The sequence below is a fragment of the Daldinia loculata genome (assembly GCF_022478755.1).
Source record: "Daldinia loculata strain CBS 113971 unplaced genomic scaffold F4817scaffold_60, whole genome shotgun sequence".
Lineage (NCBI taxonomy): Eukaryota > Fungi > Ascomycota > Sordariomycetes > Xylariales > Hypoxylaceae > Daldinia > Daldinia loculata.
The window spans coordinates 85520-112172 of record NW_026054914.1 but is presented as its reverse complement, the minus strand read 5'-3'; the positions used below and the strand labels follow the sequence as shown (position 1 = coordinate 112172).

Genomic DNA, 26653 nt, shown 5'->3' with positions numbered 1-26653 from the left:
TCTGAACCTTTTCGTTTTCACTATTCATGCCATTGTAAACGAATAAGATGTTAGTAAAATGTAAGATCAATATTGACAGAAGAAGGTAGAATATAAGAGTAAACTATAAAATGTAAAAAGATGAAAATAATAAACTGGTAGTTATGCCCCCTACTCCATAAACATGAAAAATGGTATCACGCCCCTACTGTAAAACGGGTTCAATCATAGCCCCTAACGCCGTGGCAATCAAGCCTAATCAACCCCCGTGGACTACCCCTATGTCAAAGCCGCAATAGGGGTACCAAATTCCACATCCTCAATCCCGCCAGACAAACCCCCAACTCCAACATCCAAAAGTTTACCTTCCAAGTCACCAAGTTTAACAGATGCCTGGTTTTCGCAGAAATATCTAAACCCAGCATCGATCCGCGCAACAAAGAGCCGCACTTCGTCTGACGAAAACAGCGACGTGTCGTACTCGACGCGGAGCGTTACTGATGACGAGCTGACGGCTGAGAATTCAAACATGATGCCAAACTTGGCACCCTCGGCCCAGTTCACTAACGGCTGGATTCCGGGAATAGTGGACGACGACGATTTTCCGGTAGTGTCGAGCTCGTGGAAAGTCACCATGGCGTCGAACAGCGGATTATTGGGAATCGCTGTGGCCGCAGCTGCTCGTAATTTCTCGTCGTCTGAAGACGCAAGAATATCCATTAGAGAGCTCCACTCGACGGCGTGACCGAGGGCTGAACGCGAGGATTCTTGCACAGCCTGGAGGAAAGTAGCTAAAGAGGCTCCCTTGAAATCACCCCCGTCTTGGTCCGACTGTCTCCGGATACGAATCGGGAGCGGTTGAAGAAAAAGTCCGATAGTACGGATGTCTTCTTCCTGTCGCCCGAGGTAAGGACTGCCGAGGAATAAGTCTTGCTTTGACGGATTGTCAGCCTGAAGCACTAGGGACACGACTGCCAGAGCGATCTGATGTAGTGTAAGACGTAGCGAACGCGAGACTGTGTGAAGGCTTGACATTGTGTCTTTTGAGAGTCGAAATAGCAGCGATTCTCCGTGGTATGAAGTGCGAGGCTTTTTCATATATGGCGGCATTTCTGCAAAATCGACGCCGGATAGGTACGACTTCCAGAAATCAGCCGTGGCTTGATCGACGTCGAGATTCCAACAAGTCGTGTCCTGGTATCGTTTCTGAGGGGCTGAGGATAATTCTTCAATATAATCATTGAAATATACCGCCGCAAGTTCCTCAAATAGACGGTCGAGAGTTGTGTAGTCGCATATGATATGGCTCACACAAACCAGCATGTGGCGTTTCGAGACCAGTACTCGGATCGGGTCTTCCGTCTCAAGCAAGAATTCCTTGTTGATCGCAGCTCGGACGTCGAAATCCTCGACGTATACAGCCTTGGGAGATTCGGCTGCATAGGACCTTTCTACACTACCGTCTGCCGATTGGCGAAATCTACAGCGTAAAATCTCATGTCTTGCAAGGATGACATTCCAAGCTGATACTAATGCCTGATGTTGGTCAAAGGACGCGTCCAACTCCGAGACGTGGGATACGTTGAACGACGATGTCCCAAGATTTCGCTGGTATTTCGAAAACCAATCGCGTTCGATAGGTGATACCTCGCTTTCTCCGAGAGCCTTTATACCGCCAGAAGCAAGACTCGATGGTTGCCCTGGAACGGCAAGATCAAGTACACTTTCTTCTCTCAGTGCATCATCAATGGCAGATGCCAGACGTGATACTACAAGGTTCTCGATGACTTTTCGTACCGCAAAGTGCCGCTGAATGAGTGACGATATTCGACTCGCCAATTGTAGCTGCAGTATAGAATGGCAGCCAAGCTCCGTGAGGTTCGAGTCTTGATCTACAGGTACGCTCTGGTCAAGTTTCATCAGGTCGCGGATGACATCCACGACCATTTTCTCAGTCGCATTCATAACCCTCTTCTGAGTTTGAGGTTCCATCTTAGTATCTGCAAGACTTGCACTGATGGACTTTTCAATCGTCTTGTAGTCAAGCTTGCCCGCCGCGGTAAGAGGGAACTCTTCAAATGCGACGATCCTCCGGGGCATAGCGTACGGGGGTAAGGCATTACTGACAAACGCCTTCACATCCAATGCGCTGACTGCATTAGGTGAATTAGTTTGGTACGCTGCTATGAGATGATCGTCGCGACGGAATATCGCAGCACTGCCACATCCAGGAATGGCCTTTACGACTCGTGCTTCTAAGTCATCGAGGTCCAGTCTGAAGCCATTTAACTTGATCTGCCGGTCTTTGCGTCCGAGGATGCAGATCTCTCCAGTAGCGCTGTTCCAATAAGCATAATCGCCAGTCCTATACATCTTCTGACCGGTCTCGGGCATTACCGAGTCCTCTAGGAAGCGGCTCGCATTCTGCTCCGGCAGATTGATATATCCACGTGATACTTGTATTCCTGCAATATACAACTCGCCAACTGCGCCGGGTGGGAGTAGACTAAGACTAAGATCGAGAATGTACACTCTGCTCGACTGGTTCGGTCGACCAAGGGAGACGGCTTCGTTCGGGAATAGCTGCTTGATCGTCGCGCCACAAGTCGTTTCCGTTGGTCCGTACATGTTGTACAGTGAGCGGTTCTTAGTCCACGTCTCACAAAGGGACTGGGGAACGGCTTCACCGACGAGGTAAACCTAGGGGAATGTTAGCTTTCTCTTTAGTTAAAGGCATGTTATACCTATCTACATACATTTTTCAGTCGAGGATACTGGTTTGGATCAAGTGCCTTGGCGATAGACGGAGTCAAGATAGCCGCATCGCTATCCCGCAAGTGCGAAAAGGGGTCTCCCTGATGATCAGGCGACGCCAATCGCAACGTGGCGCCATGCGTCAATGCAGAAAATATTTCATGTATGCTGCCGTCAAAGACGGGAGACATTATCTGGGCAACCACGACGCCTTTCGAAGCACCTAGACGAATAATCCGGTCCTTTTGAAAGGCCACTAAGCCCTTATGAGTACATTGTACAGCTTTAGGCTGTCCAGTCGATCCAGACGTGAAGCAGATATAGGCGAGATCATCTGGGCGGGCAATACGCCTCCTTGGATAATACGCCGAGAAGCCATTGCGCGCCTGGGCGCTGTCCGCCGCGAGTATATCATCAACACCTAATACTAGACATTGGAACGGAGCTGCATCATCTTCTTCCTTTCGCGATGAGACGACGCTTTGAGATGTAGCTCGCGAGGGAACAAGCACGGCGCGCGCCCCGCTCCGAATGAAATTCGCCTGCCGCACGGACACTGGCGCCGAGGGATCTAACGGAGCATACACTCCGCCTGCCTTCAGCACGCCGAAGATTGCGACGAGCCAGTTTACTGATCGGTCGGCGTAGACGCAGACGGCCTCGTTGGGTTCAATCCAACTTAATTTCCGCGCGACAATGGCTGCCGCTTGATCTAAGTCGTCGTAGGATACCTCGAGTTCGCCGTGAATGACAGCCAGGTCGTTAGGTTGTCTCGCTACGACGTTTTCGAAGAGCGTTACTAGATCGTCCCCCTTGGATTCATCCAAGGTCTCGAAGGAGGCGCAGTTACTCCAGTCTCTGATCGTCTTCTCCATATCCTGCGGTAGTAGCGCATCGTTTACGCTCGATACTAGTCGATTTGCGTCGTTTCCTTGCAGAAGACAGTTCATGCTGTTTTTAAATACGGACTGCAGGTTGTTCATGTCTTCGTCTGCAAAATAAGAGGTCGAATAGAGCATCTGTAATCGGCATTCTTCTTCGATAACGATGTTTAGAGGAATCCCGGATCGCATATCGGGACGGTTCCGATCTACAGGTATCGGGCTTGGGACCTCCTCTTCATCACATTCGAACTGCGTAGCCATGATGGAGTGGAATTTCCTATCGAATCCCTCTGTGGTGTCTGAATGTTGGACATTGTTTAAGTCAAGAATGTCATCATGAATCCGCCGTAAGAATGTTTCAACAGAGGTCTCGTCGCCTTTGGTGGGTATTTGTACGAATAGCGGCAGGATGTTAATCAGAGGTCCAACGACATCAAAAGCTCCTGGGATCGGCAAATCGCGCCCTGAGAACACCACTCCAAAGCAGATCTGGTCTGAATCCACGAACTTGCCAAGTGTCAGAGCCCATGCTGCAGCGAAGAACACCGTCGTGGTATATCCCGTCCGCGTAACGGCTTCTGCTAGTTGTTCACTAGGAAATTGGATTGTAACAGATTTCTGAGGGGGGACCTCTGCTGTCTTGGCTATCCTTTGCGGACTCAGGCGCAACTCGCCAATTGCAGCAGAAAATTGCTCGCGTTTGTTATCCCAGAAGCGCCTTGTTGATTCGCTTCTCTCTTCTCGTAAGACTCCCAGAGAACGCACAGTCTCCCTAAATGATGGGCCCGCAGGGACACCAAACTCCCCTCCTCGCAAGGTGCGAGTGATTTTATCGCGCAGAATTCGGGCAGAGTAGCCATCCATAAACGCATGATGTATTCGCCAGACAACAGCAGTAGACTTCGCCGTTTCCCCCGATGCCGAAGGCGAAGAGGACTGTACGACTGTGAGTTTGGATATAGGACCGGTAGCGTGAATTGCATGATGAATATCTCTCTGGAAATCGGCCTCATTGTCAACTTGAATTATCTCTCGGAGCAAAAGTTGCTGCGGTAAAACGTCCAAGTCGCGAAGGAGATCCTTGAAAATCGGCTCCGCTAGAATCGTATTCGCCCACGCGTCGCAGACGTCTTGGGCATTCCAGTCGCCCGTGTAAGACTCGTGTATGGTCAATATGTTTAACTTGTGGTTTTGAGAGGTTTCCCGAAGCAGAAGTAGCTGCGGTTCTGTCCATTCGGTGGTGTCGATTGTACTCAGAAGGCTTTCTGCCGTGATAACCTCCTTTCCACAACTAAACAGAGACAAGTCTTCCGTCTCCGGGTCCGGTGTCGTGATCGCTGTATATATAGATGCCTCATCCCCGCTGATATCACCGTTGACATCGTCGCTGGTATCCTCCGTTACTATGATTGTAGGTATAGGTCTTGATATACGTTGGGCCAAGCTCGCAGCTGTTGTTATGACCTCTTTCACGGTTGATATCCGCAGGAATACGCCGGCCGGTATCAAAATCCCCTTTCTTTGGCATTCTGCAGAGATGAGGATTGCGGATAGTGAGTTGCCTCCAAGCTTGATGAAGGTAGTGGTATCTGCGGTGTAGTGGATCTCATCCACACTCACGCCAAGCACCGTCGAGATCGCTCGGATGATAATCGAGGCGAACTTGTTGTTTCGGTTGTCGTTTCCATCGATGGTTTTTTTGCTGTCGTTCGCATCTAATATCGCTATCTCGTGGACGTCGACGCCACTCGGTGGTAATGATTCTTTAATCATATTTCTACTTACGTTCTCTCTTATCTTACAACCTAACATACATCTTCATCGACAATAAGCTTCTAGTGAGCCGAACAGTTACTAGGAATATTCGTCTCTGTGAGAGCCTCACGGGTAGAGGCTCAATAACAGTACAAAGTACCTACTTTAAGTATTATTAGACACTTCAATTGCCAATGTTGGTAATTTTCCATTTTTAGAACTTCGGTGGTTATGGGCCCTGTTAGAACACGCCGACTTGGCTATGGCTTCGGCGACCGATCGACTGATTAGGTAGGTATTTACTCGGTCGGGCTAAGAGGCTCAGCGGCTTATTAAATGATGCTATAATTTTGGATATACTTTCATCCTTCGCATATACACGTGCGAGTCTGGAACCGAAGCTCACTAAGTATAGCTTGGCCAACTAAAACGACGTAATGGCAACCCTGAATGTTGCAATTGTTGGAGGTAAGAGAGGGGTTTTTTCTATTCATCACTATCATTCATCAATCATTTTCTAATTCATGAGAACAGCTGGCCCGGCCGGTCTCACGTTGGCGAAGCTGCTACAACGTGCGTCTATTAAATGTAACGTCTTCGAAAGAGATGTCGACCGGCATGCGAAGAATCGCGGGGGCTGCTTGGACCTCCATGCGGACTCCGGGCAGCTGGCCTTAAAAGAGGCCGGCTTACTCGAAGAGTTCAAGAAGCTGGCCAGACCGGAGGGCGAGACTCTACGGATATTCTCGTCCGACGGTACGGTGCTCATGGACGAGAGTAGAGGCGAACCCGGTCGTCCCGGAGAGTTCGCCGACCGCCCCGAGATCGACCGTACGCAGTTGCGCGACCTGATCCTGGATTCGCTCTCGCCCGAGACTGTGCATTTTGACTCCAAACTTGTCAAAATCCACACTCAGGAGAACTCCAAGTTAACCTTGGTTTTCGACAATCATGAAGAAACCGACTTCGACCTCGTCGTCGGTGCTGACGGGGCCTGGTCTAAGGTCCGACCGAGCATCAGCGATACCGAGCCTTTCTACTCGGGCATCGCAGGCCTAGACTGTCGCATCCCAGACGTGGACGCTAAGCATCCGAAGTTATCCGCGCACGTGGGACAAGGAATGTGTCTTAATTTGGGGTCGAACAAGGGGCTCATGTGCCAGCGTAACGGCGACGGCACAGTTCAGCTCTACGCCTTCGCCCGTGTACCAGTCGACTGGTTCTCGGCGTCCGGGATCGACCCCACCCATCCAGATGCTCGGAGACAAGTTGTCGATGCGCTTTACCCTGAATATTCCGACCTGCAGAAGGCACTAGTACTAGACAGTGATCCGGATACTGTAGGACGGCAACTCTATATGCTTCCCGTTGGTTTCCAGTGGTCACACAATCCAAGGTTAGGGGAGCTATTTCTTTACTACATCTTACGTATAAAACCTAGTATCGACTAACCCATCTCATCCCAGGATCACACTTATTGGAGACGCGGCACATTTAATGAACCCGTTCGCAGGAGTCGGCGTCAACGTAGCCATGAAAGACTCATTGGAACTTGCACATGCCATAATCGGGGAGGGCACCGAACAAGATTCATCACCATTGAGCGAGCGCCTTGCCAAGTTCGAGGTTGACATGTGGGCGCGTGCAAAGAAGAATGCAGAAGCTACAGTGATGTACCAGGACCTGTTCTTCCACGAACGCGGCGGCATCGCCATGGTGGAGCACTTTGCGAAGAGACGAGAAGAAGAACAAAAGTCACAATCGAAGGAAGCGAAGAGTACCTAATTAATTGTAAATGTCACGGATTTAATGCAAATTGTATATACACTTCATTGGAGGAATTCATATCATCTGTGTAGGACAATTGATTTCTTCTTCTTTTCTTCTTCCCATTTCGACCCGTGAATACCGACCGATGGATGAGGCCGAGCCAAGACTAAAAGCTACCGATCGGTAACTCCGAGGAACCGGAAGGATGATAGACACACCAATACTATTACGTTACGCCCATAAGCGTAGTCTCATTACCGCAATTCGAATAATCAAACGTCTCTTTATAGCTTATATCTCTACATCTTAACTTATTGGTCTTAACGTAATTATTAGATTTGCCCATTCTAGAATTATTCACTCTCACACCCTTGCAACATGGCCGACAAGCAAAAAAGCGAGTACTGGATGGAGAGCCAGGGGGAGCGCAAGCGCCTAGCTAGTAACCATTTTATAGCTAAAGATGCTATGGGTGGTAAGCTCGTTCGCGCACCCGTCGATTTCTCTCAGCCGGTCAAAGTTCTTGACAGCGGTACCGCGGATGGAACATGGCTCCTCGACTTAGCATTCTCTCTCCCTTCCCTACCCGCCGGCGCGCATGAGTTCGTCGGCACAGACCTCAACCCCGCCCCCTTTCCTCCTTCCCCTCCCCCAAATGTGTCATTCACGGTCCAAGACATCAAAAAGCCTTGGCCTGAATCCCAGCATGGCCAATTCTCCCTCGTCCACCAACGTCTAACCCTCCTCGGCGCTGGCGCTGCCCCCGCCCCTTCTATCTCCCACTTATATTCCCTCCTCAAACCCGGCGGCTGGATCCAGCTCTGCGAGGCGACTATGGTCTTCCCGCCCGAGATAGTGAACGATGAGCGCACGCCTGCGTACAGCGACCTGCTCCGGCTAATGAAGAGCGTTGCGGAGCACGTAGGCGCCGCGTGGGAGATCGGGGGAACCCTAAAGGGCTTGTTAGAGGGCGTGGGATGCACGGATATCAGCGAGGAGGAAGTAGTGCTGAAGATGGGCCGGACGAATGAAGATGACAGCTTATGCGAAGACGGTGTCCGGAGCTGCGGAATTGCAGTTGAGGGATTGTCGAAGTTTGCAAAGAGTAAGTGTACACCTTGGGTACCCCTAAATTAAGGGGTAAGGTGTTCTATTTTACTAATAATATATTGTAGCGTTCCCGCCGGAGAAGCAGCCCCTTCCAGCCGAGAGGTATGACACCTTGAGGGCGGACTTAGAGAAGGAACTTAGTGAGAAAGGGGCCGTCTTTCCACTCAAGGTTGTCTGGGGGCGGAAGCCGGAGTAGACATGCTGTACTATTATCACAGAGCTTCTATATAGGCATGTAAGTTGAACTCGTAGTATACTGTACATAGCTCGAATCAGGTGAAGCATAAGCGAAATCACCAGATACCACCGACAGCAAGCGTGCCAATTCCTTTCTATCGCCCCTAACTCTTAGATGATATTTTACATAACTTTCCGGACAAGGCAGTCCAGACATGCTTGACTTACTTACCTTATAACAGGATTCCCATAGTAGAATTTGTCTACTGGTTGCAAATATCGGAAGTTTGAACACCGATTAAGTTTCAAGGCTCAAAGTCTATGAGACCAGCTACGTTGTTGTTGGCCCCCCTTTTCAGATGCTATGGAGAACTAAGCTCACTCCGAAACATTTCTCGCATTATATACATTAATTTGCCTTATCTAAAATCCGGATGTCGTCTTTTAATATTGTCATTGGGCAATAATGATCATCTAGGCAAGTTCATAAGCTTACCGCTTTGACCTCCCTGGATCCTTAACGAAAGCGTAATTGTAGGTTGTAGAATATTAGGGTTTTCTATTAGCTGGCCTTTACTAGAGGATGGACAGTACCGATGGATGAATCGTATATGTGGCTACACAACCCATTGCCGATCAACGGCTTCTTCTTAATGTCACTCGCTGATATATTGCGTGTATCTCTGCCACCCACCCTCCTTTGTAGACCCATTTTAAGGCCATACTTATTACCGAAGTCCAGAATGACGATGCCCACGCTTTAAATGCAACCCTTCCAGTACCCCTTTTGCATTCACGACCACGTTTCAAGGGCTTCGTTGGTTGAGTCAATAATGGCATTCGCCATATCGCTTTTCAAGATGTGCTACTCTGTTGGTCCATACAGGTGTCTTAAAGGACCAAAAGGCCACCAGGTGTGCTCTGGTGCCCATTTTCTATAGCTAATACTCGAAGATCGCTACTTTCATGAGAGAACCATCAGGGGCGCAGTTCTTTCTCTCATAATCCCCCTCCCCGATTTCATCTCGGAAGGCCGACACAATGAAATCCTTCCATAGCCTCTATCTAATAATCTCCATCTCTATTTACATAGTGGCTACATTCGCAAACCGCTTAGGAGGAGTTAATAGATTTGGTTCTGGTAGTGCGAGCAATCATCATCTAGAAGTATCCGATCGCAATCGTAACGGGCTTGTCGGCGCTCACGACAATGCAGCTCAAGAAAACAAAAATTCAAACCATGGCTCCAGCAATAATAACCATGGCTCCGGCAATAATAACCATGGCTCCGGCAATAAGAACCATGGAGATGGTTCTGTTGCATCTCATAATGAGGGCCAAAACAACGGACATGGTTCACATGGAGTCAATTCCATCGTGAATGCTATCCATTCGGCTAATCAACAGATCCACACCGTAAACCGCGCGATACGAAGCGTGAGGAATGGCGGTACTATTGAGCATCTTGACTTAGCGTTCCAGTCATTATCCTCTACGATTAAGACAACTTCTGCCGCTATTACCTCAGCCAAATCACTTGGGGATGGGGATTTCCAGTCCATACAGTCAGCTATAAAACCATTTCATCAATCCATTGGTTCACTCATAACGCAGCTGGTGGCCAGGCGAGACACAATAGCTCAGTTGTGCGGATGTCGCCCCATACAAGGTGCTGTAAATCATATACGAATCTCAACACGAGACATGTTCGACGGTATTAAGAACCACTTGAACCATGGCGGTCCTTTACACGGTAGACCCGGCTTCGGAGGCTTTCATTCCTTAGACTCGGGCATACAGAGCTTTCTAAATCACGGATATAACGCCTTCGGCTTCGGTAATTGCATTGTAAGTCAATTTTCTTCTATTACGTCTTTGATTTGCTTTGCTGTTCGTACTAGGCTTCTTTAATATCCAATGCAAGACGAAATGGTTATCACAGATCAGAATCAGTCTTTGATCAGACTGTGCTAACTCCAGATACATGTTAGGACGTTGCCTCATCAGAGTTCAGCACCTATTACACAACTCAGACAAGTACATGGGCACCTTCAACTATAACAGATTATACAACAGTAGTAGACACTTTACGGGTAGATTTCGTAAGTATCCACCCATGCTCCAATTACATCCGACAATACTTCCTAACTAATATTTTTAAGACTTATAGCCCTTCGTATACTACTGGAGGCGGCTATCAAGCCACAGATGTGCCTTTAGACTACGACGGAGACATTGGGTCCTCGAACACATACGGGTCAGTAATCACTAGTACTGGTACGACTCCGTACTCTTCAAGTCTTACTAACACTGACATGAGCCGCTCCTCAGCCACCAATACGTGGACAACTAATACCATTTCAACTTCAATCTCATCAAGTTGGTCCAGCAATAGTGGCACCTCGACCTACACTTCATACTATTCCACTTTCTCTAGTACTGGATTTAGTTCGTATTCGGATACCTATTCTTCGATTTTCTCGAGTGGTTCTTTCAGTTCCCTTCTAAGTTCATACTCATTTACAAGTACCAATAGTTTTACAAGTTCATACCCGTCCAGCAATACTTTTACTATACCAAGCTCAGTTTCAAATATAAACACGATATCCATTAGTACTTTCGGCACTTCATATTCTTCTAGTTTTACTCTGAGCGAGTATGCATCATTCAGCACTTATTCTTCTAGCTTTACTAATAGCATAAGTACCTCGGCACTCAGCATCTATACATCAACATTTTTCAGCACGTTCGGAAGCACCTACACGTCATCAATCACCAGTGTATATTCTTCAACTTTTCCTAGTACGTATACATCAACGTACATCAGCATCTATACATCAACATTTTCCAGCACATTCGGAAGCACCTACACGTCATCAATCACCAGTATATATTCTTCAACTTTTCCTAGTACGTATACATCAACGTACTTCAGCACAATCTCGGATCCTGGGAGTGTATATACATCAACATTCACAAGCGCAGATACCACAGTGGGATTAATAACATATACCTCAACGTTCACTAGCACTGGGATCAACCAGGGTACGGCAACATTTACTTCAACATTTACAAGCACATTCACTAGCAGTGGGCTTATTTCTGGACCAAGTACATATACAAGCTCTGGTAGCACTTTCACGTCAACTTTTACACTAACAGAAACGGATATTATAACGGAATCAAGTATATACACGAGCTCTGGTAACACTTTCACATCCACTTTTACACTAGCGGAGACGGATCCTATAACGGAATCAAGTGCATTTACAAGCTCTGGTAGCACTTTTACATCAACTTTTACACTGACAGAGACGGATACCATAACGGAATCAAGCCAAGTATCGGAAATAGATCCATCCACCTCAACAATCACAAGTACCTACACCAACTCTGGTAGCACGATTACATCGACGTTTACAAGGACTAGAACAAACACTTCAGGAGTATCAACGAGAACCTACACGACAACTGCCACGAGTACATATACTAGCTCAGACAGCACGGTGACATCTACGTTTGTAAGGACAAGAACAAGTACAATAGTAACTTCACCAACGACCTACACAACAACACTCACGAGTACGTATACGAACTCAGGCAGCGTGGCCACCTCAACCTTTACAAGGACGAGGACGAGCACCGTAGGAACTTCAGAAACTTCGGAGCTTTCTCCAACGAGAACCTTTACGACGACTGTCACAAGTACTTACACGAGCTCGGGTAGTGTAGCGATATCTACCTTTACACGGACAAGGACAAGCACCGTAGGAACTTCAGAAACTTCGGAGCTTTCTCCAACTAGAAGCTTTACGACTACCACAAGTACTTACACGAGCTCGGGTAGTGTAGCGACATCTACCTTTACACGGACAAGGACAAGCACCGTAGATAGCTTAAGCACGGAAACATCTACGAACCCGAGTAACACTAGAGCAAACACAGAGACAGCATCGACGACAATAACTTACACGTCTACTATTACAAGCACGTCTACTATTACAGACACGATTACGAGTTCTGGTTCGACATTTACATCTGCTTCGACAACAACCAGTGTGGATACTTCGATATTGATTTCTGTTTCTATCGGCGGTGCTTCTACGTCAAGCAACGGAGATCTACCAGGGACAACCTTCACGTCCACAATTACGAGCCTGAGGACGAGCACCCTTAGCGGATCGGGGTCCGGGACGAGAACTCTCACGTCGATTATCACGAGGACAAGATCAGGATCAGTTAGCACCGCCGCTGTCAATTCAACTAGCCGCCGTAGAACGACATCCAGCACCGCAAGCACGAAGTCCGGTCCTGTTACTGCCACTGTCACTGTAAGCGCAGGTAATCCTGTAAGTCATTTCCCGCACCTCATTGTCACGTTTAGCACGACGTACCTAATAAGAATAGCAGAGTCCGACAAGTTCAACTTCTCAGACAACTACTACCAGTACAACTACTTCCTCCAGATCTTCCGGAGCAGGTAGGATACTTGAGCCCGCACGCAATGATAAGGTGTTGGGAGGCAATCTATTGGGCATGATTCTATTTCTCTTACTATAAGCGTAGTGGGATGGGGTTATTGGGAAAATCTGGCGTAGGGAGTGCTTGGGATTTTAGTATGTGCTTCTCCTATCCGATCTATCCCGTGAAATCATCTACGGGGTGATATCACAGTACCTCCTCCGCCATGTGCTTACACCTTCATCAGATGCGGCTACTTATAAGAGTAATGTCGGCGGGATACTCTTACCAGAGAAGTTCACGCGAGTGAAAAAAGGACGATGATGGCTAAGAACTTGATTATGGGGACCTGGATGAATTCTTGATGAACGATGCTTCCTCCTGGATTATGTGGATAATGTGGATAGATAATGAGGGCCTGGGACTTATGCATGAATTGAATTTTAAAAATTGTCATCTTGAATCCCGGGGTTCTTCCCTTCAGATTGTCTTATTGTGTCTATATACTAGCTGCGTTACCCGTTCGCGCAAGCGCTTACGGGGAGTGCCTAGCTTCAAGAGTGCCTTTTACGCCACATATAAGTCTGGCCTTTCTGATTGGCTAGCCACACCTTAGCGCACGTCCGATGAATCTTTTGTAAAATCAATTATATAGCCTTGCTATTGCGTAAAATATATTATAATTAGTATTGTTGGATAGAGCGCGTTTTGCATGACCTTTCTATCATATTTGCATGTGTTTTAGACCTTATGCGATAGAATGGCAAAGGGAAAAGTCGCCAACTGCGGGGCGATTCTAAGGACCTGATTGGCTGGAAAAATTGTGGCAGTACTAATAAAATATAGGAGAGTTGATCTCGATATGTCTTTAAGCTCAAAACGTTGTTTAAGCCGAAGAGTAACGGACAGCGAGTTCCACGAGTCAGATAATAGCTTGACCTGACTTAGGCCTGGCCTGACTTGGCCTGGGTAGATCCTTTTTTAGGAATATCTATCCGAGTTGAGCGCAAATTTTTTTTATTTGGTATTTTATATAAATATTTTTAAGGCAATATTATTGGCTATTGGTAAAGGTTTGGGGTGAAATATATTAGGTAGCTGATATGGTTAAGTGTAGCTTTATAAAGGTATACAAGCCAAATCGACGATACGGCCGGGTAAGCCCTCAAATCTAATATATCTGACTTGACTCGTATCGAGCCAGGTATATACGATTATCTGACCTGACCTGACTCGTGGAACTCGCTGGTAACGGACTTCCGTATGCCTCGGAGGTAAAGTTACTTGTTGAGACATGTCTGAAAGCAGATGTATGGGGATCATGTAAGACAGACAAAATAAGCATGAGAATTACCTAGGTATAACTCATTACTGGAAGACTCTCATTGCATGATCTCGATACATAATATACATACTCCACAGCTGTTCCTTGCTTTTGCGCTCGTTATCGTGTGGATAGTCCCGCCAACCTCCATCCACATCTATCTAACCACATCTAAGCCAGTACAACCTCGTTTAAGGAACCCCCGCACGATACGATAGCAGATAAACAAATGGCATGCCTATTCAAGCTAGGCGACGTGCAGCATGCAGGCCCCGACGCAACATAGCAGATAGATACGATGTGGTGCGCCGCCAATGGCGTCAGCCCAATACCACGGCTCGTTACCTAGAACAGCCATTGACAACAAAAGAAAATCCCAGACCGGTAAGACTCTTCCATGCGCATTGCCCGTGCCCGTGCCCATGCCCATGCCGGCCTACGTAGTAGCCTAGCTAGCCAGGTACCCCGTCGATCATCATGGCTGCTACCGAACATTCCTTATAAATCGTGACTTGGCGTCCGTCGTCTCTTCTCTTCTTGTGTTCCCGCTCCCTACGCGCGTCATGACAATTGCCTTCACCATGTCTTCCTTCGTGCGGCCGTTGTTGCTCGTGGCTGCGGCATCTCGAGGATTAGCTCAGTTCGTTGCGCCGCCGACTTCGCTCAAAGAAGTCGTCGGCTACGCCGATATTCCAGTTCGGTACAAAGAGGTGCCGCCGGGGACGTGCGAGCTGGACCCTAATGTGAAGAGTTACTCGGGATATGCCGACGTGGGAGAGGATGAACACATCTTCTGGTGGTTTTTCGAATCCCGCAACCAAGATCCATCAGAGGCCCCGTTGACCGTTTGGATCAACGGCGGCCCAGGCTCGAGCTCTATGATCGGCCTCTTTGAGGAGTTGGGCCCGTGCCGTGTTGATTACTTCGGCAAGGTCTACAATAACCCTTACTCGTGGTCTAACGTGAGCAATCTGCTCTTCATCGACCAGCCCACTCAAGTCGGCTTTTCCTACTCTAAGCCCGTTAACGCTTGGTACTCGGACGGCAATATCGTCGCTGTGCCAGACGCTACATGTCCCGACTATGCGCCTGCTGGCTCGTGCGGAACCTATTCCTACCCGAATCTCACGCTAACTGCAAATTCGACTACTAATGCTGCTCCTAATTTCTGGAAGACACTCCAGGGTTTCATGGGCGCATTCCCTAAGTACTCGCGAAACGGGTTTCACTTCGCGACGGAAAGCTATGGTGGTCACTACGGACCTGTCTTCAATGCGTATATCGAAGAGCAGAACGCCAAGCAGATTCCGGGCGCGAAGGAGATCCAGCTGGAGTCGGTCCTGATCGGCAATGGGTGGTACGACCCGATACTTCAGTATCAAGCCTATTACAACTTCACCGTCTATCCCGGGAACACTTATGACTACGCGCCCTTCAACGCGTCTATAGAATCCATGTTCTATAACAATTTGTACGGACCTGGGAACTGCCTCGATCGGCTAAATGACTGCAAAGCTACTGGGTTGAACCACATCTGCAGCAGCGCAGACAGCTTCTGCGCCAACATGGTCGAATCTGTGTACGATAACGTGCTCGGCCGAGACGAGTATGATGTGCGGGAGCTCGTACCAGATCCGTTCCCATACGGATTCTATAGCGAGTACCTAAACTCGGCGGAGCTGCAGGCCGCAATTGGCGCTTTCACCAACTTCTCGACGTTCAGCGACGCCGTAGGCCGGGCGTTTGACGGTACCGGAGACGACAGCCGGGAGATGGGCACGATCGAAGACCTCCGCTACCTGATCTCCAAAAACATAACCGTAGCAATCTACGCGGGCGACGCGGACTACAACTGCAACTGGCTCGGAAACGAAGCCGTGGTAGAAGAAGTTGCAGCGCCGGGATTCTCGAAAGCCGGCTATACGGACATACTCACGAGCGACAACATAACGCACGGCCAAGTAAAGCAATCCGGCAAGTTTAGCTTCACGCGAATCTACGAGAGCGGCCACGAGGTCCCCTTCTACCAGCCTTTAGCCGCCCTAGAGTTTTTCGAGCGAGCCATCAAAGGCCAGGACATCCAGACCGGAAAACACGTTGTGGATTTGGAGTATCTCACCGAGGGAACGAAGAAGAGCACGTATCGCCAGGGAAATTCCACGATGCAGTGGGAGGTTCTGCCTGCGAATACTACGTACAATGTCAATACGAACAAGCCAGGTGGGCCTTGGGAAAAGCAGCAATCCGTGCTTATGATGAAGAGCTTGAAGGCACGTTTGGGACGCCGTGGGAGGTAAATGGATCAGCGTGTTCGATGAGTCAGTTAATAGCTTGACCTGACTCGGGCCTGACCTGACCTAGCCTGGGTAGATAGCTTTTTCGGGATATCTATACAGTTCAGGTATAAAAAAAATTTATTTGCCTAGTAGGCAGATAAGTTAAGGCTGTTTAGGCCCACTTTAGTATATATTTATAGGATATAATTGGTCAATTTAAAGCAAACTGTCTGACAATATTGTGTATGATCGGCAACGTTTTATATTAAGGTAAATAAATACAGGGTTATTTCTGGCACCTTTTTACAATTGACGTAATAATAAGCTATTAAGACAATTCTATTTTAAAAAAAGGGTACGTACACCGATACGTATAAGGTAATGAGGCTATTTGTAATCGTGTTTTTAAGGTCACGATAACCTTTTGGTGTTTTGATTAAAAAAAGCGTTAAGGGTGGGGTTGAGTGGGTATATATTAGATTACCCCGAATCTGACCAATTGGATAGCGTAGACTTTGATTACCTAAATTTTTGCCTGTATCGATAAGAGAGGTGCCTCAGGCCAAGCCCACGATACGGCCAGGTAGGCCTCATTTTTAAATATATTTGACCTGACTCGGATAAGGTCAAGTCTTTACAGTTATCTGACCTGACTTGGCTCATCGAACACGCTGAAATGGATGTTGCTACAAGATTTGTGTAGGATCTAAAGCGTACCTAAGTATATACTATCATGATGACCTTGATGTCTTGAATAAATTAATTATCACAATTCAATACTGCGTTTTACGCGATGTCTACCTCATTACGTCAAGCAAAGAACCACCCAAAGCATTTATCCCCCCTTTTCCTCCAACCCTAACCTACAGCTGCAGATAAACCTTTATCATTCCACATCATGCCGAGGCCGATTTCCCAAAATATCCCCTCGTAGTTTTCCACACGCCCTTAGCACCCTTAGCAATCTCATGACGTCCATCGTACAGCGGGTACACAGCAACGGCAAGGAACGAGAAGAACTGCCAAGCAATAGCGACGGTAGTCCACCCGCTGAAGAACGGCTTCGTGAAGATGTAGTCGCGGTACAGCGGCATGGGCCACGCCACGAACGTTACTAGCACTATGAAAACGAAGAAGGCCCATGCGATACGGTACCATTTCCGCAGCTCCCGCAGTGTTTCCTCGCTGAACGGATGTTGGATCTGGTCGAGGGGGATCGCGGTGGGCTTATTTCGCGGCGAGATTGTAGCTTTAGGTAGGCTCTTCTCTGTATCGCCAAGAGCGTGCTCTGGTTTGTGCGATGACACTTTAGTCACTTCTTCCGAAGACGATGCCTGGGCTTCGCGGGACAGGTATACACGTTCAGGAGGCACGGGGTGTTTTTCGTCATCTTTCTGGCCGGGATCTTTCTTCTCGTCGCTAATCGACGACTCTTCCGATTGCTCTGCAGAAGATGCGCTATCGGGGTCGATCCGGAATTCGTCAGCAAGTTCGATGCGCAGGAACTCGCGCCAATCGAACTTGTAGGGCTTATACTTGGAGATCAGGACAGAGTAGATTGCCGGCGAGAAAAACGATCCGCATGCCCCGTATAATGCCGGTAGTCCAGCTTCGGTCGTCTCCAAGTTGATAGTACCGTACAGGGCTTTCGCTGTACCTAGCCATATAGCGAGGCCAGTAATGAAGCCTAGGATTGGAGATAGGATAGCAGCGAGACGCGTCTGCCCGGACCAGCACAGCGTCAAGGCTAAGGGGATGATGCCCGGACACGAGAGGATAGGGCGGAAGTAACCTATCCAAGTCATATCCGCACCTCCGTAGTTAAGAGCCAGCGAGACGCCCGTGATGAAGATGGCATGGGCTACCACGGCCAGATGGCTCACTCTTAGGAGTCGCTTGTCGCTTGCCTTGGGATTGATGTAGTTCTTGTAGACGTCGAACGACAGGATAGAACTCACAGCAATCATGGACGAACTCACGGTTGATGTTAACGCCATAAACAACAGCACGAAGAAAGCGACTATACCCTGGTCGCCGATTAACGCCTTGACTGTGTACGGCATGACCAGTCCAGCATTGACTTCGGCGCTCGTGAACGCGCCTGGATAAGACGGGAAGATAGGGGTATTGTGAATAGCTCGCGCAGCCAGACCAATAACAGTACCTAGTCCCCAAGGAATTCCGAAGATGGCGATGGCCGCAAGGTTATAGCCCGGTACAGTGGCAGAAACCTCGCTAGCAAAAGACTTTTGCCAGAAGGCCGTGTCCATGACCACAAGAGCCAAGTTACCAAACTTGAGGATCAGACCCCAGATAATAGCATCCTTAGATTTCATAGTAAGAAGTGATCCCTCAAAGTTACCGGGAATGTAGTTCTCAGCAGCCGTCGCCATCACCTTGTCGTAAAGGCCCCCAAGTCCGCCTATGGCTTCATGTGTCAGAATGCTCAACGTAAAGTACATGATGAGCACCAGAGCGACGGTAGTATGTATATAATCCGTAAGGAAGGTAGCTTTAAGGCCACCTACAGCGGTATACAGCACCACTGCCAGACAGTTAATTAGTCTCTATTTTCCATATTAAACTTTAAGAAGTATAATAAGAGCGTGGCTTACCACCTAGGGGAATAAGAACAGTAGCCGCGACGAAATGCATGCCCGAAATACCGTATATAAGCTGCGAGCCCGTGAGGATCATAGACGCACACCCAAACACGTTGTTAGTCAGGTTCAGCACGATGAACACCACGTGTCCAACCCTGCCATATCGCATCTTAATAATCTCAAGCGACGTATGCGCGTAGGGCACCCGTATCTTAGCCAACACTCCAAGCGCCGCCATCAGCGCGATCTGGAAGCAGAGACCTGTTGCCCACCACTGTGATCACCCATGTTAGCATGTACTCGTATCCATTTCACTCCTTTTTACCCATTTACAACATATGCTACAACCCATAGCATAGCCAAAATCCCGTACTCAACCCCCATAAAAAAGAAAGTAGGTAATAAAAAAAAACAAGCACTCACCAACGGCACCGCCAGCCCAAAACGATAACACATAGCCGCCGCAAACACCGTCTCATTAATCCACATCCACGAGGAAAACACCGCCGAGGCCGTCAGCCCGATCCCGACGGACCGGTTCGCCACCATGAACATCTCCGAGGTCCCCGAGTCCTCGGACAGGTACGCGCGCTGGATCTTGATAGCGACGAGGATCACGGCGCAGAAGCCCACGCCGAGCCCGATCAGCAGCCCGTACCCCGTGCCCTGCGGCACCAGCGTGATGCCGTGCACGCCCAGCTCTAGCTGCGACATGTTTTCTTTTTCCCTTTCCTTTCCTTTCCTAGGTAGGTACGCTAGGATCGAGCTTCGTACTGGTTGGCAGATGGAATACGGGAGGTAGTAAGTAAAGATGTAGGTAGGTGTATATTACTACACCGCACGACATCAAACAGCTGAAGAAGGAAGGTCGCGGCGGTTTTATTTAATCAAGCAGTCAGTCAAGCCTTCTCCTCTTACCCACCTACACCTACCACTCCGTTTTCGCCTCCCGTCCGGGATGGATCCGGGGCACACATCTCCGAACCCATGCTCGCGCGCGTCACGCCGTGGGGGGGAAGAATTGCGTTATGGCGATAGCGCAGGGGGGGGGGGGCGTCTGCAAGCCACATGCAAGCTTTTCGGCAGGATCCCGAACCGCTGGGACCACTCCGTGCTTTGGGCGGATGGCGTGCGATGCAGTGCAGATGACGGAAACAGCCCTGGCTGGTATATTAGCGAATGGAAAGTGTTTTGGCGAGACTATTTGGTGATACTACTATGTTTTAGTATTAGGTATAGTGGATAGAGTCAATGGTAATAGGAAAATCTATTTGAGTTGGTGGATATTAGTATTACGGGAGTTCCTGTAGTCATTGACTAGGAATATGACGTGAAGATAGCTACTTACCTCCTACCTACGCACATATATGTGAGGCAGATTTTAGTTACTAGTTTCTATGACCGTCATTTCATATAGTAGGTTAGAATAATTTCAAGGCTCCAGTCAATATCGTCAAACGAAACGTTTATTATACTAGAGTCGAGTCGATTTGATAAGAGATAGAGGAATGGCGTTTGGGGTGGGAATACGTTATAAGAATGGCAATTTATTGGCAAGAGGTGATGCTAAAGAATCAGACGTATTGGTATCATATATTTGTATCTTTGTGCATGAGATATGGGGAAGAGCTTGTGAAGTAGCAGCAGTACCACAACTCCTCAACTACCTACCTAGGTAGGTACTTATCCCTTTTCGTACGAATATTCCTTGCTTAGCTGCTGGAAATGATCTTTTCTATCTCATCAGGGTCCTTGATTGCATCAGTTAGATTGATTGAACCATCCTTCGTGATGAGTAAGTTATCCTCAATCCTATTTCATTTATGTTAGCTCTTCTCTCATAGAATAAAAGTGATTACAGCTCATTTTCGCTTACCTCACACCACCGACATCCCAGTATTTATCCAACACCTTCTCGTCAATGAATTTGGCATGTTTAGGGTCCTTCAAGTAAGGCCTGATGATAAACTCGCAGAAGTAGATCTATCATCAAGTTAGTCTGATGTAAGTTTACCAGGGTATTCATTTTACTTACACCGGGTTCGACAGTAATCACGCTTCCAGCAGGGAGGTTCGCCCGGACTCGTAGGTACCTAAATATCGGGTCGGGATCCGAATAGTTAGGGTGGCCGCCAGTGTCGTGAGTATCTAATCCGAGGTAGTGGCCTAGGCCGTGAGGGAGGAATGCCGTGCTTGTCCGAGCATCGAGAATCTCCTTCCTGTCTCCTTTTAAGACTCCTAGAGAGAGTAAGCCGTCAATGGCGATCCGATGCGCTAATAAGTGGACCTCATCCCACGATACGCCTTCTTTTAGGGCGGCGATGGTGTCTGTTTGCATCTGGAGAACGATCTCGTAAATAGCTCGAGACTCTTCGGTGAATTTTCCGGAAATAGGGAAAGTTCTCGTCTAAAATATCGTTAGTCTAACGCCTTCTTCTTTTCATCAAAGTCTAACAATGTAATAAAAATATGCTGCACTTGGCCACTCACGATATCAGAAGCATAGCAACTCCACTCGGCACCAGCATCTAAAAGTAGTAGATCCTTTCCAGTTAGATCTTTGTTATTATGGACATAATGTAGAGTAGCGGCGGCCCGTCCGCTGGCAACTATGCTGGGGTACGCTTGCTTCTTAGCCCCCTGAGAAATGCTCGCGCCCACGAATACACCCTCCAATTCATATTCGTTCTTGGCCTTCTTAACCCTTTCGAGGACGGCCTTGTGAGCGACTCCGCTAATCTCATTAGCTTTCTTGATGAGAGCGATCTCGTACTCGTCCTTGATAACACGGCTCTCGTCAATGGCTTCGCCTAGGACGGCGAAATCTTTGTTAGTAAACTCTAGAAAGGTCACGGCATCCGAGACGCGATCGGCGATGGCAAAGACTGTGGCATTAGGGGCGCTTCCTAGCCTAGCTAGTGTAGGGTTGAGCTCGGTAGAGGGAAGGACAGCATCGATGTCGTACGTCGACAGAGCTTCCTCGGGAGACAATGGCAAGCCGGACCAGATAACAGAATCCGGGTCTATAGGAGGGATAAAGAGGGTCGAGTGCTCGGTCGCGATATCGTAGATAAAGAAGCAGTCGGCAACGTCGACACCGGTCAGGTACATGAAAGCCCTCCGTTGTCTGCGCAGCTTTCGCGGTTAGCGTCGCCCTCTGAAAAGTAAAGTTCGGATAGGTTTACCGGAAAGGAATCGGCTCATCGCTGTCTTCTAATAGCTTGTCTGATCGTCCCTCTAGGTACAGAATACCGGTAGCATCGGGGATTTTGGACTTGATATACTCGACCACTCGCTTCGCATGCGCCTTGGCCGGGTACTTCCCCTGCAAGATTTTCTCGACATCGATGTTCGCCTTAGACATTGTGGACCTCGCTGGCGCTGCGGTTGTTATATGTCTAGAGGTAGTTGCGAAAGCGAAGGAAGCTTTAGGTGGTTTAGGTGGTTTAGGTGTTCTAAGTGGGATGATTTCGCAATATGAACGTGAATGCGGGGTAGTTTGAATGTCCGTGTAAAGCTTCGCCGGCACCACACGTGCTCTTATGCTACTTCTAAGAATTCCAAGGGAAACTTGTATCTGTCTCAATATTCTCGTATCGCACATATTGTACATTCAGCCTAGGCAGGTGCAAGTAGCACAGTGCGCCGTACTTGAACTCTAGTATCGCAAAAGCAGGGTACCTACCTATACTACCCGGCGCGGCTATCATCGGAATACTAGACGGGTCAAACTATAAATCCTTCCGGTCCGTCACGGCCGGACCCGAACTAGTCTTCACGTCGTTATCTAATCGCATACATATCTCACTATAATACTTCATGTTGATAAATATATTGGCATTATTTCCAATATGCGGCTTTCGTATTGGGGGAGTTGGTTACCAGGAGATAGAAAGTAAACAGTATAAGGGTTAACTAGAGTATCTAGCGTATATGTATAACGAGTGTAATTGTTGCTATAAGAGGACAATTGAGTCAGTCTTTTCCTATCTAACTTCTAAGGCGGCCAGCTTACCACTAAGTACCTACATATACGACTCCACGTCGATACCGGAATTTGTTCGAATGACTGTCCCTTCGGTCATAATTGTCTGCTAAGCTATCTACTTGGAAACACTCATTCGATATATATTAATTATTTGAGCGAGAAGTTTGCTGGATTCACTAAAAGCCTAAGCACCATGATATCTTTTAGACAAGAGATAATTTATTTATTTATATTTCGAACCATTAATCAATGGCTTAATATGACTCTAAATACCTATAAAAAAGAAGGATCTCATAAACTCGCCCTTGATATCAACTAAAAATGACTACTACCCCTATTTCGTAACCTACGCCTCGGCAGACCGACAGTCAATGCAGTCCTAAAAACTTCTTAAAAGAAATCCCTTAACTGATGGAGTAGGATGCTCAATATACTATGTACGAGTAACAAGATTCGGGTATCACATATGAACGAGTTTTCCACGTATGCCTCCCTTCCTCGATGATGCCCTTCGAAAAAAATGCTCCAGAACAACTGCCACCCATATAATGCAAACTCTATACATCCCATGCGCATATAGAAAATAACAAAAATCGTATCACCAATGCCCTGGGTCTTCGCTCTCCAGTGACTCCTGACTGAAGAATGTCTTGGTTGCTTAGTCTCTGCATCAGTCGCGTCTACCCCTAGTATCTATTAGACCTCCTAATCCAGATTCTGGTGTAAATATTGTGGCTAGATATCCTCAGTCCAAGTGCACGGCCTCGTGTCTGAATCGGTCCCTTTACAGCAGACTACACATTTAAAAACCCCGCGTGCGTTGGTTGCCAGGAGCATGCGTCACGTAGGCACGCGTCGCGTAGCAACGCCCCTTCGTCACCCCTCTCTTAGGTACCCTCATAAGTCAAAAAAACAGTTCGACTTTCACCCGCTGGTTAGTCACATTGAATGGCCTCGAGATAGCCGCATACCAAAATGTCTCTTGGGGAGCACCCCAATTCGAACCCTACGGGGGGACTTTGCGGGCGACCCCTGATTTATGACTGCCACATAAACGACCCGTTCCCCTGCATCGCGGCGAGAACCTAAATTGGCGAGGAACGTATCTGGTCGAAAAAGAATATCCCAGTAATCGAAAGTAGGGAGGCGCAGTAGTCGACACCCGGGTTAAATATAGGTGTTGGGCTGGGCCGGCGGACGGTTTTCTTTTTCTTCTCTTCCAGATTGCACTCCTAATGAGGTAATGATGGCGCGACATTGCAAGATTGTCTAGAAGTAATCACTCAGATCTAGATTTCACCCTTTTTTTGGTGGCGCATCCAGTTTCAAAATCGGTATCGCATCATCTTCCGACTGTGCAAGCTCAAAGCCCACGAGGCCATGCCCTTGCTTCAACGTCTCCCAGTGGCTCTTCAAGGTATCCTCCCCTATCACCAATTCGAAACTGGTTAGAAAGCAGAAGCTAATTTCCAGCCTCGCCAACTCGATCTCACTCACTCCACCAACCCGGGCAATCTTAGCGTGCGGGTAGCTTAAGTCCTCAAGAGCTTTCATCGCTACTCTCAGACCCGCCAGAAGTAGACGGTGGCAATTCCTCCGGGTGACAACGATGGCCCGTTCCTCGACAGCGAGCCGGAAAATATAAAATGATGTCGCAAGGTATACGGCAGTTGACATGGGACAGAACCGATGTATCCGCAACAGATAATCCTCGATACTGATCGGCGGAGGCTGTTTGCTAAAGAATTTCCGCGTAATAGCGCTGTGTTGAAGATTGAGCGGCTGCGAGTTGGCGCCGATGATTATATACGGCTCTGGGGTGTTCTTTGGCAGCCCTGGGGTTGATGTCTTCTTAAGGTGGACGCCATCGATGGATTGGTTGGGTGTCGCCTGCCCGGGATTCTGAACCTGAGCTTGAGCCCGAGCTTGGATTTCGGCCTGTTCCCGCAGTCGAACCAGGCTCTTTTCTGAAAGATTCCTAACTATTTCCGCCTTCTCCCGTTGCATACTACGCATATTGGGAATGGTTGGGCTTGTAGGAGGGGGTGTCGGAGGTATATCGCCTGTAATGTGGACAAGCGCTTCGACACTAGCACCCAGTAGTTTAAGAGCTGCAATAGGGGATAATTTGAAGAGGTCGTGAGAGGACGGACTCGGGGCGGTATGGAGCGGAGGCGGCGTTCGAGCTTGCATTGCCAATTTCGGGTCTGCTGAAGGAATAGGAGGTGGAGGAGGTGCAGTCGGTGTCGCGCTATCACTTCCCTTGTCCTCGTCTACTTGAGACGCTCCGGCGTCTGACTGGCCATTGTCGCTTGCCATTTGAACCCTACTCCCTTTCTTCCCTCGAACTAAACAGTTGACCTAAAACTATTACTACTAGGTAGTACTATGACGGATCAACCTCGAGCGGTATAGGATGAGCTCGAATCTATCGCAGTTGAATAAAGTGGTCCGGCAAAACCTGTTATCGCTCAGGATTCGATTAAGCTTGCTAGTGGATAGTACCGGGTGCTATCGAACTGAAGAGAGCTCGTGATATTTTGATCTCCGGCCCGTGGCTTGACTCATGGTCTCTCATAAAAATAACGAGGTAAGTAGCTCAATATCAGCTACCAATACACCAAAGGATATATTGCACGCCCTGGTCTTTCGGTTGACTTGTCAAAGAGCTAGGAGCTATATGTTACCGAACTTAATATGCCAGCTACAGGAGCTTAACAGATCTGATAGATATGTTTTGATCAGGGCTGCGAAACCATATTGATGATAAGTTGCAGTAGCTAAGAGATCGTCGGTGGTAGCATCGCCACTCTTCAGGACGGACCTATGAAAGGCGGGTTTGACCGAGTTCTATATCCTAGTACAATAATGAGCCGCGTGATAGGCGAACCAGAGTCGAAACGAAACCAAACAGGAATAGGTGGCGGTCGAGGCTAAGGCTAGATGGAGAAATCAAACATTTAAGATGAGGGACCAGATTTCCATTATAATAAAAATGAGGGACTACCTAAGATTAAAAAAATGATGGACCTTGGAGAAGTAGTTGTTCTGGCCGTCCGATTTAAGGTTTTCCTCTTTCTCGCTTTGTCGAAACTTAGGCCTTTTTTACCCCTGTAAAGCATCTGGGAATACGGATTAGAGTATTGTGTACCTGTACCCAACCCCTCCCACGCTAGGAGATTCTAGCCTGCCTCGGGCGAAATATGGATTTTAGTTCGGGCCTGAACATGTTGTACATATTATGTACCTACAGGTCACTAGGATGTTCAATACTATTTAGTGGAGATGTTATTTGAAATAGTTAATAAATATTATACTATTTTATTTATATGGTAAAGTATAAAGCTTTTAAAAGATTTTGGTTTAATTTTTATTTAAACCGGTAATTTTAAATGATAAAAGTTTTTTCGAAATATAAAATACGTATTTTACTATAATATTTCGAGTGTTTTAATATTTTGCTTTTTTTAATAACATCTCCACTAAATAGCATTGAAGATCCTGGTAAATTGTAATGCATTAAGTAGGTACCCAAGTCCAATAGAATTTGCATTTATTACATGTAGTTAGTC

General features: G+C 47.8%; 8 protein-coding genes across 8 annotated transcripts; 4 read left to right on the top strand and 4 right to left on the bottom strand.

The window, feature by feature from the left end:
* Positions 1 to 48: 48 nt before the first annotated feature.
* F4817DRAFT_244150 (acetyl-CoA synthetase-like protein) lies at positions 49 to 5827 on the bottom strand. The gene is made up of 2 exons (XM_049299075.1): positions 2736 to 5827; positions 49 to 2679 (listed from the first exon to the last, which is right to left on the bottom strand). The coding sequence occupies exons 1-2, from the start codon at positions 5427 to 5429 to the stop codon at positions 259 to 261; spliced, it is 5115 nt and encodes a 1704-aa protein (XP_049155527.1). The 5' UTR covers positions 5430 to 5827; the 3' UTR covers positions 49 to 258.
* Positions 5548 to 7380, top strand: F4817DRAFT_244153 (FAD/NAD(P)-binding domain-containing protein). Its single transcript, XM_049299076.1, has 3 exons — positions 5548 to 5840; positions 5907 to 6768; positions 6839 to 7380. The coding sequence occupies exons 1-3, from the start codon at positions 5810 to 5812 to the stop codon at positions 7155 to 7157; spliced, it is 1212 nt and encodes a 403-aa protein (XP_049155526.1). The 5' UTR covers positions 5548 to 5809; the 3' UTR covers positions 7158 to 7380.
* On the top strand, positions 7362 to 9084 carry F4817DRAFT_348670 (uncharacterized protein). The gene is made up of 3 exons (XM_049304721.1): positions 7362 to 8247; positions 8318 to 8487; positions 8672 to 9084. Exons 1-2 carry the CDS (start codon positions 7521 to 7523, stop codon positions 8446 to 8448), a joined length of 858 nt encoding a protein of 285 aa, XP_049155525.1. The 5' UTR covers positions 7362 to 7520; the 3' UTR covers positions 8449 to 8487; positions 8672 to 9084.
* Positions 9085 to 9470: 386 nt separating this feature from the next.
* F4817DRAFT_368159 (uncharacterized protein) lies at positions 9471 to 13054 on the top strand (the record flags this gene model as incomplete). The annotated part of the gene is made up of 5 exons (XM_049307212.1): positions 9471 to 10277; positions 10421 to 10531; positions 10592 to 10686; positions 11928 to 12134; positions 12187 to 13054. 5 exons carry the CDS (start codon positions 9471 to 9473, stop codon positions 12911 to 12913), a joined length of 1947 nt encoding a protein of 648 aa, XP_049155524.1. The 3' UTR covers positions 12914 to 13054.
* Positions 13055 to 14597: 1543 nt separating this feature from the next.
* Positions 14598 to 16829, top strand: F4817DRAFT_348667 (alpha/beta-hydrolase). Its single transcript, XM_049304720.1, has one exon. It carries the CDS (start codon positions 14778 to 14780, stop codon positions 16509 to 16511), a length of 1734 nt encoding a protein of 577 aa, XP_049155523.1. The 5' UTR covers positions 14598 to 14777; the 3' UTR covers positions 16512 to 16829.
* A 557-nt stretch (positions 16830 to 17386) lies between these two features.
* Positions 17387 to 19807, bottom strand: F4817DRAFT_361235 (Sodium:solute symporter family-domain-containing protein; the record flags this gene model as incomplete). Its single annotated transcript, XM_049306380.1, has 3 exons — positions 17387 to 19035; positions 19106 to 19367; positions 19517 to 19807. 3 exons carry the CDS (start codon positions 19805 to 19807, stop codon positions 17387 to 17389), a joined length of 2202 nt encoding a protein of 733 aa, XP_049155522.1.
* Positions 19808 to 20657: 850 nt separating this feature from the next.
* Positions 20658 to 22457, bottom strand: F4817DRAFT_368153 (peptidase M24, structural domain-containing protein; the record flags this gene model as incomplete). Its single annotated transcript, XM_049307211.1, has 5 exons — positions 20658 to 20905; positions 20970 to 21076; positions 21129 to 21500; positions 21584 to 22220; positions 22279 to 22457. The coding sequence occupies 5 exons, from the start codon at positions 22455 to 22457 to the stop codon at positions 20806 to 20808; spliced, it is 1395 nt and encodes a 464-aa protein (XP_049155521.1). The 3' UTR covers positions 20658 to 20805.
* A 1856-nt stretch (positions 22458 to 24313) lies between these two features.
* On the bottom strand, positions 24314 to 25400 carry F4817DRAFT_361233 (cyclin-domain-containing protein; the record flags this gene model as incomplete). The annotated part of the gene is made up of 2 exons (XM_049306379.1): positions 24314 to 24350; positions 24382 to 25400. 2 exons carry the CDS (start codon positions 25398 to 25400, stop codon positions 24314 to 24316), a joined length of 1056 nt encoding a protein of 351 aa, XP_049155520.1.
* Between the last annotated feature and the right edge of the window lie 1253 nt (positions 25401 to 26653).

Bases quoted from the DNA above. Each gene is read 5' to 3' on its own strand.
- F4817DRAFT_348670 (XM_049304721.1), top strand. From the start codon at position 7,521: ATGGCCGACAAGCAAAAAAGCGAGTACTGGATGGAGAGCCAGGGGGAG. The intron at 8,248-8,317 runs GTAAGTGTACAC...AATATATTGTAG, and splicing joins ATTGTCGAAGTTTGCAAAGA to CGTTCCCGCCGGAGAAGCAG.
- F4817DRAFT_244150 (XM_049299075.1), bottom strand. From the start codon at position 5,429: ATGTTAGGTTGTAAGATAAGAGAGAACGTAAGTAGAAATATGATTAAA. The intron at 2,680-2,735 runs GTATGTAGATAG...ACATTCCCCTAG, and splicing joins AGTATCCTCGACTGAAAAAT to GTTTACCTCGTCGGTGAAGC.
- F4817DRAFT_348667 (XM_049304720.1), top strand. From the start codon at position 14,778: ATGACAATTGCCTTCACCATGTCTTCCTTCGTGCGGCCGTTGTTGCTC.
- F4817DRAFT_244153 (XM_049299076.1), top strand. From the start codon at position 5,810: ATGGCAACCCTGAATGTTGCAATTGTTGGAG. The intron at 5,841-5,906 runs GTAAGAGAGGGG...TCATGAGAACAG, and splicing joins GAATGTTGCAATTGTTGGAG to CTGGCCCGGCCGGTCTCACG. The intron at 6,769-6,838 runs GTTAGGGGAGCT...ATCTCATCCCAG, and splicing joins CAGTGGTCACACAATCCAAG to GATCACACTTATTGGAGACG.